Source organism: Corvus kubaryi, unplaced genomic scaffold (assembly GCF_017639235.1).
Source record: "Corvus kubaryi isolate FWS band 111438036 unplaced genomic scaffold, C.kubaryi_AGA036_p1.0 71, whole genome shotgun sequence".
NCBI lineage: Eukaryota > Metazoa > Chordata > Aves > Passeriformes > Corvidae > Corvus > Corvus kubaryi.
This window is the reverse complement of record NW_024582059.1, coordinates 313333-330228: the sequence shown is the minus strand read 5'-3', so window position 1 is coordinate 330228 and position 16896 is coordinate 313333. Positions and strand designations below refer to the sequence as shown.

The 16896-nt window shown below is 42.2% G+C and overlaps 2 protein-coding genes across 3 annotated transcripts in view; one reads left to right on the top strand and one right to left on the bottom strand.

Annotated features, from left to right (window-relative positions):
• The window catches only part of LOC121674909 (alcohol dehydrogenase class-3), a 15404-nt gene extending 514 nt beyond the window's left edge, over positions 1 to 14890 (top strand). Inside the window, exons 1-9 of one of the 2 annotated variants that reach the window (XM_042049733.1) lie at positions 5281 to 5384; positions 8132 to 8233; positions 9145 to 9286; positions 9903 to 9990; positions 10795 to 11014; positions 11524 to 11784; positions 12496 to 12631; positions 13480 to 13618; positions 14587 to 14890. In XM_042049733.1, coding sequence (XP_041905667.1) covers positions 5373 to 5384; positions 8132 to 8233; positions 9145 to 9286; positions 9903 to 9990; positions 10795 to 11014; positions 11524 to 11784; positions 12496 to 12631; positions 13480 to 13618; positions 14587 to 14611 — 1125 coding nt within the window. In that variant the 5' untranslated portion in view covers positions 5281 to 5372 and the 3' untranslated portion in view covers positions 14612 to 14890. Of the gene's footprint in view, positions 1 to 5280; positions 5385 to 8131; positions 8234 to 9144; positions 9287 to 9902; positions 9991 to 10794; positions 11015 to 11523; positions 11785 to 12495; positions 12632 to 13479; positions 13619 to 14586 lie in introns of those variants that run through there. The other variant, XM_042049732.1, reaches the window with a different exon arrangement.
• METAP1 (methionyl aminopeptidase 1) overlaps positions 14559 to 16896 on the bottom strand; it is a 30158-nt gene continuing 27820 nt past the window's right edge. The window contains exon 12 of the mRNA XM_042049731.1: positions 14559 to 15372. The gene's annotated coding sequence lies outside the window, so the exon portion shown is untranslated. The remainder of the gene's footprint in view (positions 15373 to 16896) is intronic.

Sequence of the window (16896 nt, the reverse complement as noted above, 5' to 3'; positions counted from 1 at the left end):
GATGAAATCATAAGCCATAGGCATGGAATGCTGTCTAGGAAGCAGGTTACAAGAATGAGGCACTCACCTGTGCTGTTGTCTCTGCTGGTCCGTCTGTGCCTGGACAAGGCATAGAAGGATGTCTCTCCCAAGAAAACACTTTTACTAACAAAGAGTTTCTGTCAACCTCATCCCATACAGGGCATTCAATCAGCAGAGGTCCCACAGGACAGGAGGTGCTCCCCCTCCCCCTACAGGCCCTGCCACCACACCCTTGGTCTCAGCAGTGACCAACAGCCTTTGCCCGTCCACTGCTGCTGCCTCCCACGTTCACCCTCCTCAGTGAGCTGGGCCCTCTCCTCTCTGGCCCCATCTCAGCTGGATGAGTGCTGCAGCCTCAAGCACAGCCCAGCAGGGAAACCACCCCTGCTGCTCTGAAGTCTATTATATAAAGCAGTAGATAACTTTCTTATTATGATGTAACACTTTACAGCATACATGGATGTGGTTTCATTTTGGCAAACGCTCTTGTACCTTTTAATATATTTTCAGCACCACGTCCCACAGAGTATTACAGTACAACTCTGAAAAATCTTCCCCCAAAGAACAGGATTGTCACTCAAAGATGGTCATTCTGCTAAACAGATCCTTCTTTCAGTGCTGAACTATGATGCCTTTTGACCTCTTTTGAGTGACTTTTATCCCAGCCCACAGCCCTTTGAACCTCTGGATACCCCTCAGCACAATCAGCAATTACACAGAATATCATGAGCACACAAATGAGTTATCAAAGGTAAACAAATCCCATCCTGTCTGCCAATTTTTAGTAACTTCTGCACATATCACTCTGCCATGACATAAAAGTAGTTAGCTATAATTCTCGTAACTACTTTTTAAACATAAGACAATAAAAGTGCCGGTAATGAGTTAACACCAAAATAATTTAATAAATGTTAATTAATTGAGTTCCAGCACTTCCTTGCTAAGAAAACTGAGAAGTTCCTTCCAATAAACAATGTTTCCCTAATACTGCATATACATCTGCACAGTCTTAATTTTATACAAGTGACAAGTCTCAAAAAAAGTAATCAATTTGCCAAATATCTGTCTAATAAATATAAACACATAAATGAATCTGTGTGGGATTGGAACAAAAAATAATATTCCTTTTTGGAAAAAATCTAAACCTAGATGAAAAAAAAAATGATGACAATAAAAAACCTCTGCCTACAGTAAATGATAATTTGCACTTTACCAATTATTTTGAACTGTTGCTACGTGGAAAACTGTGTAAGCCCTTCTGAGCACTGAGGAGCTCTCCACTATAACAGGGCCACCTGGTGGTCACCTGTCCCTGCTCTCCAGGCAGGCTGCCTGGGATCTCGGAGATCCTCCTGCCCCTTTGACAACAATCACTAACTGGGCAGGACTTCAAATTCAGCAGATAATTAGAGAGCTCCTCAAACTCTGCTTAATTCCTAAAATATCACTTGTTTCGCAGCTGGTCAAATAATTACATTTGAAAGCAAAGACATTTCTACAAACCAGAAGAAAATGCTGCCAAAGTGCAAAGAAGGAGGTGCCAGCATAAACCTTTCTCCACTTTCGTCTTTCAGATTTCCCTTGCATAGGTAGTTCAATACTAACATATTAAAATCAGCACATATTAGATCAGCTTTTTGTGTTTTATTTGGTTTTCAATGAATGCAGATACCTTAGAATTTAATCACAAAACTCCCCAAATTACTTATTTCCATATCTAAAATACTAAAAATCTTTCAGTATCCCAGCTTCATGTGTCTCTACTACAAAACTGTCATGGTCACTTTCACACTTATTTTGATTACATCAAATTTGTTTTGAAAAGTTATTTTACTCTAGTATACTTTAGAATTATACTAGGATTAATTAGTGAAATTATTCCTAAAGTTTTTCCTGTGGAACTAACCATTTCTTGAATTACTGGAAAATATTTAAATTTATATTTATGTTTACAAAACCAGAATATTTTAATTACCTAAGAATTATCCAAAGAAATACAAACAAGCTTTGAGCATTTTTGGACATAATCTCAAGCTGCTTCAGGTCAGGTTTTGGTTGGACATTAGGAGGAATTTCTTCACAGAAGGAGTGATTAAACATTGGAATGGATTGCCCAGGGAAGTGGTGGAGCCACCATCTCTGGAGGTGTTTATGGAAAGACTGGAAGCGGCACTCAGTGCCATGATCTGGTTACACATGGTGGTGTTCGGTCAAAGCTTGGACTCAACGATCTGGGAGGTCTTTTCCAACCTAATTGATTCTGTGATTCTGAATTAAAACAATTTTGATTTTTTAAATGTTTCCATTTTTAACCACCTATATTTATACTTTATAAAAATTAATTGATGCTAACTTGAAGAATGACGAGATTTTCTAGCTTTTTTTTATGCTAAGCAAGTATTATCCTCCAGTACTTCACAGGAAAATGTGGGAAACTTAAATCAGAATTCAAAAGGATGGTTTTGAGAGCAATGCCCCACAAAAAGAGGGTTATACTCAAGCATCCACTGCTGTAACTAGTGCATAGGTTATCCCAGCTTTAACAGGGTTGCTCTAATAAATATTTCTATCAAAACTACTGCTTTTATTTGGAAAAGTTATAGTATTAATAGGAGGAAAATTACCTGTGAGTCAATCTAGGATCATATTTGCTTGGAGAAAACAAACCAGGAAACATTTGTATGAATGCATTTCAGTTTTGCCTCTGGGTAGACTCGTCAGTCTGCTCCAGCATCCCTGTGCCTTGCCAATCTGTTCACCAGCGTGTGAGGTTGCAGCCAGCAGTTCCAGTGCCAAACCACCAGCTCCTCATTCTGATGGAGGCACACAGCCAGCTTCTGTCACTGGCACTCAGGCTGCTTCAGGATGGGCACCCTGGCAGATCACTCGCATCTTCATTCAGCATACACTGCCTGCCAAGCTTGCAAGTGATTTCTTGCCCCACACTTGTGCTTCGAAGTTAAACTAAGGTACAGAAAAATGCTCACTAAAAAACTAATGCCTCGAGGGTAGGCACAACAGTACAATTTAAAAAAAAAAAAAAGGTAATACAGATCCCTAGTTGTTTTGGACTTTGTCTCCCCTCACATGCTCACAGTGCTTCCAAGCTCTCCTCTTTTCCCAACCTAAATTGATGTTCCCAATTAACACGTAACACCTGCTAGATTGATGTTCCCAATTAACACGTAACACCTGCTAGAACAACACCAAAACCAACCCAATGTAAAATCCAGAGCAGCAATGGAAGTCCTCACCTACAGAACTTATGTACATAAACCTGAAACATGTGACAAAGACTAGATAGTTCAGTCAAGAGCGCGGAGTGGTAACTTGATGTACTTGCATGGTGCTCAGAACAGAAAGAAAGTTGCAAAACCACTTACCATGTCCAGAGGCTTCCAGAAGTACACAGCAACACTGGAGGCAGCATCAGAAAACTTCAAGAGAAGGGAAAATGAAAAAATAAACAATCCCTTTAGTCTCTGAAATTGGAAAACGAGTGTTAAAGAGGTCTGGTTTATGTGTCTGTCCCTTTGTCTACCAGAATCAGTGCCTGCAATGTCCAGGATGTCAAATACTAAAGAAGTGGAGCATCTGTGGAGTTTAGCTAAACATAAACTGTTTGGAGACTTTTTGGAAGCACTGACAATCCAGGGGTGGCCAAGAGCATGAAATTCACAGGAGATGTTGGCAGAGCTGAATTTAACCAAGGAAATGGACAAGGCCTGCTTTGATTTCAGCAATAAGGTGTGAAACCTATATAGCACCCTCACCGGCCAAATTACCTTCCAGCTCTGTGTCAGCTTTCCTGACCCTACAGATTTAGTTTGTCATTTTAGTTTTGTTATTAAATGTTATGTTACTTTTATGTTATTTACTAAATGCCATAGTTGCTTATGTCATGTTATTAATTTTCCACGTGCTGGTGCTGTTGTCCATCTGTGGTATTTGCTAAGCTTTTGTTAGAGTATCACTGGAAAATAAAAGTTCCCTTTCTTACTGAGGGGGACTTAGTTATACCCTGCAGTTCCTCAGGCACCAGCACCTCTCATGGAAAATCTCAATGGCTCATGGCAGCACTGTTCCCCTCAACTTACACAATCATGTCTGCAGACCTCACAAGAAGCCCTTCCTACCCTGCCTGGAGAAAAAAGGTTTTTCAGAAAATGAAACATCACAAGCAGGTTAATGATCCCATTGAAAGGAATGAGATAGATTTGTCTTTACAAACAAACTGTGGGTTTGCTGATAGGTAAAGATAGACACTGAGAGATGAAAGAAGCAATAGGAAGAACCATAAATTTCATAGGAAAAGAAAAAGGGGGCTATACATTAGAAGGGTGTCTGTATTAGGCGATTTGGGGAGTCTGTACCTCTCAAGTACCTCAGCCAATGGGGAAAGACAGAGGGAAATGCAGCCGAGAAATTAGGATAAAAAGGAAGCTGCGTCCTCTAACAATTTGAGAGACCCCAGGGGAATACCCCATGGCCTCTCCCTTTATTCGAATAAAGTAACAGGACTCCTGTGTCTCCGTTTTGGATGTAAACCTCTAGTGTTTGTGCATTAATTTTCCTGACACCATCTTGTAGCAATGGCCCCTTTGCTTCAAAGGCCGCCAGATGGAATGTCAAGAGGGCCAGTCAAAACTTCCATCCTGCTGCAGATCCCTTCACCTACCCTGGCAGGGAGCTGACTTCACCCAGTCTGAAGCACTCTGTCGCCCAGTAAAACCTCCACCACTGCAGTTTAGCCAGCGAAGAACAGATTCAGGCACCAAGGACATGCTCTGAAGACACGGTCAGCTTTCCCCTGTGTCCAGGTGAGACACAGGCGGTACCAAGCACCTCCAGAACGGGAAGCAGGGCGGGATTCCCCCGCATGGGGAAGGCCGGCCCATGCAGGCGCTGCCGCAGCCCTCAGCGAGCGGCGCAGAGGAGGCCGTGGCATCCCGTTAGTTGGGAAGGAATCTGGGCAACCTGGTGCCGGCAGGAACAGGCCCATCAGCCTGGACAGCGGGCCTGCTCCCTCGGAGGTACAGTAAAGTCCATCTCCCTGCCGGACTAAAGGGGCCGGGATGGAAGACGCTGGTGCAGCCCTCAGCAGCCACTAACCCAGCCGCACCGCAAGGCAACACTGCGGGCGCCCTCAGGAAACACAGAGACCTTGGCCCGCACCGCAGCCTGCGGGAAGAAAAGCGCTATAAAACGCTTGTGACCGACCCAGCGCGCCCCCGCCCTGCGAGGGCGAGAGGGAAGAAAGAGGCAGCGCCTTCACCCGCCCCTGAGAGAGAGGCGGTGGAGAAGGAGGCGGGCTCCCCGTGCGCTTCCGGAGGCAGCCGCGGCCGTGCGCGATGGCGAGCGGGGTGAGCGTTTGCGTCGCGCGGTGGGAATGTCGCCGGGCGCGCGCGGCGGGAAGATCGCTCGGGGGCGGGCGGAGCGTCCCGCACCGGGCATATGAGGCGGGCGAGCCCTCCTTGCCCTGCTGTGCCCTCCCTGCCGGGTTCCGGGGGCTGCCTGGCGCCGGGGCCGCGGGCCGGGGCCGCCGTGGCCGCTCCCGTCCCAGCGCTGGCGAGAGCCGGGGTGCGAGGGTTGTCCGGGCGTCTCCGCGCTCGTGCCCCACGACTGTGAGGCGTGCGGCGGAGTCGGTGCCGCTTCTTAGGCGTGGGAGGCTCCCGCTGTGAGTATTTGCGGGACTGGGAAAGAAAACACACGCGTTTGCTCCCCGCCGTGTGTTGTACTCGACCCCCGTGCGCGTTCTGTGGGCTGCGCTCCGGCCACTCCTGGGTCGCGGCCGTGGAGGAACAAGCAGAAGACCTGGAGCTTGCGTGGCTTCCTGTGGGCTTCGGCCAGGTGCGACCGAATCGGCGTGAAGGAAGGGGTGAAAAAGGGGCCTTCCTGCCTGCTCAGAAAGCCATTGCCTGGCACGTTTGCTGCATTACTTTAAGAACAGCGCTATAGTCCAGACCTTCTGCCAATATTGCTCTGAATTCTGCACAGGCGGTCAGTGCCCGGGGCCCCAGAGAGCTCGGTGGGCGCTTGGCCGGACGCTGAAGGCTGCTCCAGGCTGGCACTGGGTTTGGAACAGCTTCTGTCACTGCCCAGAGCTCGGTTTCATCCCGACTGAGATAGCTGATCATGTACATAGCCACAAGGAACCCAAGAGATGTGCTCCTAGTATCGTAACAGAGGAAATGAAGAACTGCTGGAAGTTGGTGTTTTGGGTTTTTTTCCAGTTGTTGGCTTCAAGGTTTTCAGCAATGCAACAGCACAAAGCTTTGAATAATTAGAAGGCAGAAGAAGATGGGGCTTTCCTTATGCCCACTCTGAATAGTCCAGGAGCCTTTGTGGCTGTGTGAACTGAATCAGAAATTACTATTTCAAAATGTCCTTTCAGATGTGTACTGTTAGTTTTAGATAATCAGAATTTATCCTGTAAGGAGATATTTTTTCTCCTCTCTGTCTTTAAATTTGTGTTTAACTAAGCTTGTGGAAATCACATTTCAGGAATGCGCAATCTCCTGTGCAAGAACAAGTGATGACCTGATGAGGGGACAGATTGAAAACCAGTAAATTATTTACTGAGTGATGGCTCCTCTTGCACTTTGTGCTTTGAATTTAGATTTTCTGGCAAAATCTTTGGTAGATTTAGAGATTACGACCAATGGCTCACACGGTGATTCCACTGTTAGTTACTATGGCACATTCCATGCATTTTTGTAATATTTACCCTGGTATTAAAAAGCAGGGCAAGGAGATTTCATAGTTCTAGTTTGGGGCGTTTCTGTCTAATTTAGATCCCTGCTGGCTGTTGGAACAGGTACCTGTTTTCTGTTACAAAGCTTTTAGGGTCTGTAGTATTTATTTTCCCGAGTTTAAGCCAATGTAAGCATCTGAAGATCTGCTATTACAGGTACCATGAAGATTTTAACTGGCTCTGGCAAAGTCTGATACTGTTTACAACAGAAATACTACAGAAAGGCATAAATTAGCCATTCTTTTCTCCTGATCACAGGTGATGAATCAGACTTGGCAAGCTCAACAGGTGGTCTTGGCACTGCTTTTTCTTCCAGAAAGTGAAATTTCTAAAAGGCTGGGTGACTGTATGTCTGGTCTTGGAAATTTGCATTAATCCTCTTTCAAGCATTCCATGGGAACACCACAGCTATTTTGAACACACAAAATGTCATTTTCTTCTATTGGTTTATATTTCTGATAGCAATGGCTTAGACCTTGTCATCTTCGTAAAGCCAACCTCTAAGGGTAATCCAGATGCTTATCCTTTCAGTAGCTGAAGCTGCTCTAGGTTGTATGGCTATAATGCCTGCTGATTTTTTAAGTCAGTTGTGCATATGTACCTGTTAATAGGGTTTACAGATCCAGAAATCCTCCTCTTTCATCCAGGCTCTGCACTGTTCAGATTGAAAAGCTTCCTGGGATGTTTAGGTGTGGATGCAGAGCAGGATGTGTCATGGTGTTGAGAGCAGTGAATGAAGACTTGTTAACAGTGATCCCTGAGGCCACTGCAGAGGTGTCAGTGCTTAGGAACTCGCTGCCAGGAGCCTTAAAGCAAAGTTCCTCTTGTCCCTCTGCAGCATTGGAGGGCTCTGCATGTGAGCTGCACACATGCATTTCCTTGCCAGAATCCTACTCGGAAACCATCCTGATAAGGAACAGGAAATTCACTCTTGATGTGGGTCTCCACAGTTTCCTTTCTGAACTTGCCAACTTGAAACACTATGCTTAATGAACATATCTGAAATGAATGGCAATCTCTGGTTTTAAACTCCCATTTTTATTATGCAACCTTTCCATTCATGTTGCTCACTTCACTGCATCGTGTCTCCTAAGCACTCCCAGGCTTATTATATTTTTTGCTCAGTAAGAGAATGACATCCAAATTTGAGATCTTGGCTTACTCATTATTGTTTAGCTTCCTGAAAGCAAATGTGGGGCAATTAAACCTTTGTGTTGAAATTATGAATTTCAGATCTGGGATTCTTTCCAAAAGCCAGTAGTGCTTCTTTTATTTTCTCACTTGGCTGAACAAGAATTATTGAGTGAACCATACAACAGATGTCCTCTTTTTGTTGTTGTTGGTTTTGTCTTTTAGGTTATTAAATGCAAGGCTGCTGTTGCCTGGGAGGCAGGTAAACCTCTCTCTATTGAGGAAGTGGAGGTTGCTCCACCAAAAGCTCATGAAGTTCGTATCAAGGTAATTACATAAATTCTTATCTATATGTTTTCTATTTTGGGAGACTGAATATTAAAGATGAACGGTTTGTTTGCCAACAGAAGAAATGTTGAATAGATATCATTAGTTCATTAGTATCTCAGCTGGCTTTACAGAAAATAAAATTACAGTATTTAGATCTTCTGTTTATGAAAAACACTTTTAGTTTCTACTAGTCTCACTTCATAGTCTGGTCTGAGGATAATGGCTAAACTTGGGGATTAATTCCAGTTGTTACAGACCAAGTTCCCACAAAATGTCTGAACTGAGAACATGTTTATCATGTTTGAAGGAAAGCAATTTGTCATTTGTGGCAGCTGTGTAACATGCTGGATTTTACATCAGTCAGGTCATAAGTTACTGCTTGCTGAGCTGGGATTGGTCTTGGATTCCCTATATCCAAGTTTCTGATTTCATCAGGACTTCAGTAGCCTGTATCTGCCAAAAAGCATACATTGATGTGAAACATTTTTCTGTAGAAAGGATTTCTGCATGGTGCTGAAGACCTAAATTGGATTTATGCAGTACTGACAGTTCTGCATGGTCTCTCTGGTAATTTTACCTCTGCGTCTTAACTTACTTCAAATCTGACATGCTAACCTACTTTGAGATGACTTGGAGCACCAATTTCTAGCTATAGGAAACAACATGTCATCTTTTACCCCTTTCAGTGTCACATTTTGGTTGACAGAAATTATAAAATGTACTATCATGACTTTGCTTTTTCAAAGTACAAGTGCCTTGCCAGGAGTTGAAAGTATATTGCCCATATCCCAAATGCTGCCAGAACTTTGACCTGGCAATTGTTCTGAATTTCTGACCAAAGGGAATTATTTACATCTGTGCTACTATTCTGTTCTTCAGGGTGTCTCAGATTATGTATTTCTTCACAGATAGTTGCCACTGCTGTCTGTCACACTGATGCCTATACTCTGAGTGGTGCTGATCCTGAAGGATGTTTCCCTGTGATCTTGGGACACGAAGGAGCAGGAATTGTAGAGAGTGTTGGGGAAGGAGTAACAAAAGTAAAGAAGGGTAAGAAAATACCTTACAAGTTTTCTGCCTTCCTTGACAGTGTTACTTTATTTGAAGACCCGCTGTCAAATTGGGCCACTCAAATGCAATATTGTAGGAGTTAATACAATGTTTTATTTTGGGGTGTATGCCTGTGTAGATTTCTATGGCCTGTGAGACACAACACTGATCTATTCAATGAGCTCTTGATTTAAAACTTGAAAGAGCCCAGAATACCAATTTTTTTACTTTAAATTGGATCAATGTGTAGTTAGAAGAGGGTTGGGGGATTATATTTTTTTTCAAATTACAGTTTTTGTCTGTTAGTTTAATTAAAAGGCTTAAAGTGTTTAATCATGTTGTTCACTGTTGATTTGGGGTGGTTTTGTTCTATAGTAACATTGCTACTTGTTCTGGAACGATGAATTTTGGATGGGCTGTCTGCTCAGCCAGGATTGAAGTGGTTTATCTAGCACTCTATAATACCACTGTGTACCATACAGAGCTTTTACTACGCAAAGGTTTTAAGTGAACACAAGCTCACATAAAAACAATGACAATCAAGTAACTTCATTTTTTTTTTTCAGAATGCCTTGCTTGACTCAATGACTAGACACAGAATGTTTTTTTTTCTTAGGGGACACTGTTATCCCTCTATACATCCCCCAGTGTGGAGAGTGCAAGTTCTGTAAGAATCCTAAAACAAACCTGTGCCAGAAGATAAGGTCTGTTGGACTTTTTTTTTTTTTTGACACACTACAGCATTTGTTCAATGTATACCTGCTGTAGTTATCAAAAGTAATTGACAGAAGTTTTATTTGAAGAATAAATCTGTTGATGCATCATTTAATGACTTGGAAAGTATGTGTTTCAGGAGTCAGTTATGCAATTTTTTTTCCATTCTTCCTTAAAATTTCTTTCCTTCCCTTAAATAAAACTGTTTCTCTCTTTTCATATATGTTAAGGTGCAGACTGCTACCTTGTGTCCACAGGTTTGAAAACATAAATGCTCTGACTCTGTATTTAATCCATACTTAAGGGAAGCACTTCAGAGAATTTAGCTCTTGGGAGCAAACACCAAAGCTTTCAAGTGGTACAGACGGCTCCTTTCTTCCTTAATACCTGCTTCCCACATAAATTTGCAGCTCTTATTCTGGAAAAAAGTCTCCCAAACTCAAAAAAAAAAAAAGCCCCAGTGATATAACTGACAGGTGCTATTCAAGGGGAAGGCACTGAAGGAGGCCAAGACAGTGGTGGTGTACTGTGGCACAAGCACTTAGCATTGGTAGCTAACAAAGTCAACATGTTAATATTAACTCCATTTCTTTCAGTGCTTCCATGAAGTAATTAACAGCATGAAGTTTTAGGAGTTTAGCATCTCATTTCTGTGAACTCCTGCGTTTATTGAAATGGTCCAAATATAAAGGTGCAATTATGCAACTGCCTCTCTGTGCTGCTTAGTGAATTCTGTCTAGTGAGACTATTTGCTGCTTAAGACTCTGACTGCACTTTCCTGTCTTTGCCTCAAGAATCACTCAAGGGAAAGGAGTCATGCCTGATGGTACCAGCAGATTCACCTGCAAGGGAAAGCAGATTTACCACTTCATGGGGACCAGCACCTTCTCTGAGTACACTGTGGTGGCTGATATCTCCGTAGCCAAGATAGACGCTGCAGCGCCTCTGGACAAAGTGTGCCTGCTGGGCTGTGGCATCTCCACGGGCTATGGGGCTGCTGTCAACACTGCTAAGGTAAAGGCTGTGCTTGTGGTACACACAGCTTAGGGACCACAGCAGGACTGTAAACGTGATGTACCAAATCTGTATTTCTTCTTCCTCTTCAACTGATGAAGTTTAGCTAAGAATTTCTTAACTTCCCCATAAGAAGCAGATCAGGTCACAAGAACCTGTTGCCCTCTGGAAGAAATTCAGGTGGACTATTCTGCATCCCTTTTGATACCAGCTATATATAAATTACTTTCCCAGTTCATTTGCTGCAAGTCATTCTGATAATCTGAAGCTCAGGGTGACACAGGTGGTAGGTGAGTGGGCATGAGTCTTCAGGCAAAAGAAAAAGCTTAGTACCTAAAGAGCTTTTTGGATTAAATTTATATATAGTTTCCTTTATCTATAAAATCTTATAGCCATATATATTTGCTTCCATTTTTTCCTTTATTACAGACTCCTTAACCTACATTTCCTCCTCATGTGGAAAAGGATGAATTTTTGTCTGCTGCTCATGACTCCATTCTTACTCCTAGGTGGAGCCTGGCTCGACGTGTGCTGTGTTTGGTTTGGGAGGAGTTGGGCTGGCAGTTATCATGGGCTGCAAAATAGCAGGAGCATCCCGGATCATTGGCATTGACATTAACAAGGATAAGTATGCCAAAGCCAAAGAATTTGGAGCTACTGAGTGCATCAGCCCCCAAGACTCCAAGAAGTCCATCCAGGAGGTGCTGGTTGAGATGACTGATGGTGGTGTGGACTACTCTTTTGAGTGCATTGGGAATGTGGGAGTCATGGTGAGTGCTTGACCAACAGGAGCATATACAGGGAGGACCAGCTCAGCTAAATAGCAAGAGCAGCTGCTTTCTTAACACAGAACATGCTAGACTCATTAATTTTTTTTCATAGTAATGATAACTGCTATGACTAAAAAAGACGATTTACACTCAATCCTAATTATGTAATGAAAGCAGCTGCTACTTCTTGGGTTGAAAATGGCACTTTAAAATGTTTTTTCCTTAACTGGACTTTTTTGAGATCCTGAGTTTCTTTATGGTGACAGTTGAAAAATTAACAAAACTCACATAAAATATATTGTGCAGTGAACAGTAAACTCTCAGGGATCAGTCAGTATTTCCCTAATTTCTCACGGTGAATTTCACCTTTGGAAATGCAGACGTATTGCTGAATGTAAGGCTAGGTTTTCAGGAATTACAGTAGCATTCCTAACTGTCAGTAGTATGGTATGTGATTACAGTTTATCCCAACTCTCAGTGGGAGTTCAGAGTGACTTCTTTGAAAGCCAGATAGGATATAAAAAGTGCAGAGTGAACCTTTAACGCATAAAGAATCTGAACCAATGGAAAATATAATGTAATTTTCAGTGTATTTACTGTTCCTTAAATGCTGATGTGGTGACTCATTAATTGGGGAAAGGAAGTGCTACCTGTCCAGGCAGCATAAACCTTAGCAATAACCACTCTGCTTTGTCCTGTCTGTCCATGAAGAGGGCTGCCTTGGAAGCCTGCCACAAAGGCTGGGGAGTCAGTGTGATAGTTGGAGTAGCTGCTGCTGGCCAGGAGATCTCCACACGGCCATTCCAGCTGGTAACTGGGCGGACATGGAAAGGAACTGCGTTTGGAGGTAACTCTCTCTTGGTATGGGGATAAAAATAATTTACTGTGGGCTAAAGCTGGGAAGAACACACCACCTCAGTTTTGCTTGTGCAAGAGATGTACTATTGACAGACGATTCATAAATGCTGTGTTGACTTTTAAGATACAGCCTTTTAAAATCTGTTATTCCCACGGACAGGGTACAGATTAACACATAGGTACGATATCTAACGTATTTTGAAGAGAGAATATATCTGTATGCTATTCAGTACTAAAGGGAGACTGCTTTATCACCAAGTGAAGGTTTGGTTCAGTTTGATCCAGTGAAAGGACCTATTCTTTGGGGAGATTCGAACTCACATCAGTGTGTTTGTGTTGCTTAACCACTCAAGCAAATTGTGGGGCCAACATGATAATGTGCTGTAAAGACCTTTAAAATAAAAAGGTAACAAGTGCTTGATACACGTTTTCTGCTGTCAACTCAAAAACACATTGTGTTCTTTTTCTGGGGAATTCAGTAATTGCTGAAGTTGATGGAAGTATTCAGACTTTTGAGTTATTACACTGCTCTTTGTCCAAGCAAGACAAAACTTATGGGGTTGGGTTATAAAGATACATAGGGGGCCTGATAGAGATGTCTTGTGTATACTTTCCTAGATGAGGGCTGCTACTATGTTGAATGCTGGAACAGCTAGTGAAAGATTTGTGCTTTGGATAATGTGTGCTTTTGCCAGACCTCCGTGGGAGGGACAAACGTGTCACCTGCTTCTGTTCCTTTTCATATTGATCATACAAGTGCCTGTGTAAGGGTTCTATTTTTAATTTTCTGAGATGGGTGGAAAAGGGAAAAAACAAGGCATATTTTCTTTCTTTCAGGCTGGAAGAGTGTAGACAATGTACCCAAACTGGTGACTGAATACATGTCCAAAAAGATCAAGGTTGATGAATTTGTGACTCACACGCTGCCTTTTGACAAAATTAATGAGGCTTTTGAGCTGATGCATTCAGGAAAAAGGTAATGTTCACAATATTGAAAGGTAAAGAAGACATTTCTTGATCAGACACTGTCAAAGTACAGGTTCCCTGCCCACTGTCATGTTTTAAACAGGGAAGCTAAAGGGTGACGTATACCACATGCATTGATTCTGATACAAACACACTTCTCTGAGCTTCCAGGCATGTGCCAAAACACAGGCACACAGTAAAAAGCAAGCAACAGTGTACAAGACAAATACACACAGATGTAAAGCTGATAAAGGGGACAGGACAGTCTCAGGCATTCACCATTGCTAGAACAGTCTTCCTTATAAAAAGGAATGTAAAGAGACTGAAGATTACATATTCGGCAATATTTAGGTTCCTCTGCAGATATACAATTAGTTATGAGCATTATCTCCAGAAACCACCATGGGCTTTGTATTTGATCTCAGTCTACATCTATCTCTTGTATATAACTTTGGAGGAAGTACTAACTTTATCTGCTTTAGCTCATATGTATTCTGTTTTGGATTAATCAGTTGGCTGTCACTGCATTTGTTACAATTGGAAACACTGCATTTATGCAAATTTCATCCAGCAGTTATCCCCTGCCCCAATTAGAAACTTGGGTATCGTTTCAATGCTTTATTCATACATGAGCATGTCCTAGGAAACTAATACTGAAAGCTACCTAACATTTTCCAAACAGACAAAAGGGGAAATGCCTGTTAATATTACTGCTCCTGATCAATCTTGGCTAGCTACTGAAAACTGACACCTAATTCAAAAAAGTGTCCATTTGGAGTTTATTTTACTGGAGAAGAGACAAAAAAACCCCAAAGATAACAAGCATTATCCTGGACTTTTAGTAAATATTATAGGCATAAGCATGACGTCATTCTTACAAAAGAAAGAAGTTAAAATATGTCACAGCAATGAAAGGGAGGGGAGAGAGAGTGAGAAAATTGACTTCTTGGTAATTTTTATTTTCTTCTTTATTTTAAGCATTCGAACTGTCCTAAAATTTTAGAGCCAAGTGTGGACCTTCTAACTGGCCAGCAACATGGTAACTGCCTTTTTGTAATGGAATTTTTGATAGAAGATAGAATCAAGCAACTGAAAACTCACTGGGACTAGGAAGACCATGTATTTTAGGGTGAGCATTCTGGGTATTAAATAATAAAAAACTGTTTACCACTAAATAGCATAACAGAATTAGTCCTGATTATGGAACTTGTTTCTATAATCATTCTTCAAATTCAATAGTGGCAAACTCAATCTGGTTAATAAAAGCTTATTTCTAAACCCATTCTTGGAATTACTGAGCATTAAGAGTGATTGCTATCTTACTTGTTCTGCTCTAGTGATTTTACAGTGTGTATGTGACAGTGTTCAGCAGAGTCTACAGCAAATGATGTGGGATTCACTGCAGAAGGCACAGCTAAGCACAGGGCTGAGAAGCAGCATCCATTTGCTGCAACTGTGCTGAGAAAGTAGCCAGAACTTGTCAAGTTTCTGAGGCTATTCTAGGACTACAGTGGATTGCAGCATCCAGCTCAACACTGAAGCCAACTATAGAGCAGATACTTCAGTGTTCAGAGGGATCCATGTTTGGGGTGGTCCGTGTTCTGCCTTATTTCCCATTTGTCTCATTGACAAGGCCTCTTGTAAAGATCATGGCATAGACTCCTCTTGGCACTTGCTCTAGTAGAGTCTTCCAAGGCTTCAGTAGGACAGCTTTCCCATTTCCTTAAACTTACTGGCAAATGAAGCAAGACTTTGCCGCCAACACTGCAAAAACAAACAGCGTGGGATTGTTACCTCTACATGATCATGCCATTGAAGCAGGCACTATTACTGTTACAGCAAGTCTGCTCTTGAGGGGTGTAGGGGAACAGGAAAGAGCATTGTCTGATGATGGCTTCAGGATTTTCTGAGATTTTTTTTGTTGGAGGGGGAGGGGTTAAGTCTCAATTTTGGAGTTGCAGGTTTTCTTAACTCTAGGTGAAGTGATCTGACTGGAAAAAATTCTTTTTGTATTGAAACCTGTAACCAGTGCCTCACATCCAGAAAAACACAGAGAAAGAGCAGAAATCAGACTGCAAAGCAGAGGCAGAAAGACTAGCCAGTTAAAAGAAAAGTTAGATACATAAAAACTCAGTGTTTTTCAGTCAACCAAGGACACTGATGAAGTGAGAAGTTTCATGTTTTAAAGAATCCTGGTCAAAACAACTGTTACGGAGAACACAGAATGCAAACAGTAATCTTATTAGAAGAAATTCCCTCTCACCACTAAAAATTACCCCAAGCCACTGCTATACAACTGGGACAATTGCATCTTTTCCATCTGTCATTAAAAAGATGCCTAGAGCATTCTGAAAATAGTTGGGGTACTGCATTTTTAACTTTGTTTCAGACAGTAAAGAACAAATATAATGTTATAAGAATTCAATTTTGAGCATCAGGAGGAACTAAAAACTGAATTTGTACAAAGAAAGCGAGCCCTTTAGCCCAGCAGTGAAGTGATTCTCAGTAGCTTGTAGCTTGAGGAAGGCTGGCTGAACATCAGAAAATTCAGTAGAAAACTTGCTGCTAAGCTGTTCCACTGAGAGTACGCCATAATTACAAAATGGTATCAATACAATACTAACTAACCTGGCAAACCACCCCCCAGCTGGATGTAACAGATTTAAAATACACTGGAACAGCTGCTCCTCTATGCTGCACAGACTGGCTGAAGACCACACAATCATGTCTGCATTACATGATTAATTCAGAGAATCTGAATCTCAGAGTGTGTGTGGGAAGCCAGTCTGTAATGCCAACAAGAAAGACACGTACTGATACTGGAGCACTTGGGTCAAAGACTTGCAGCTTCTTCCTAGCCTGAAGAGCTGATGTCCCAGCCACTACTTTGTCCTGCAAAGCATTTGATTGAATGGAGCATGTTTGAAATAGGGTTATTTGGAAGTTGTTCAGCAAACAAAGGGACTCAAGAACAAGAGCTTCTACCTCATTTTTGGTGGTCAAGGTAGTGTACTGAACTGCACCATCCTGACAATGGTAACTTCAACAGACAAAAACTTCCCACCAAATGACTGCATGAAATGTGCATGTACTCTGCTGGCTGTCATGTAAAACATGCAGGTTGGCCTCTCTCCTCCTGCTGTTACTCCTACTCAACACCATCTACCAAATTTTCTCTCCTTAAGTATTCAAGTCAAGTTGCAGAAACAGCATGAAAAATTTCCACACTGCCTTACACGACAGTACAGGGAAAATACATTAAGAGATTGTTTCTGAACTAATTGCAGG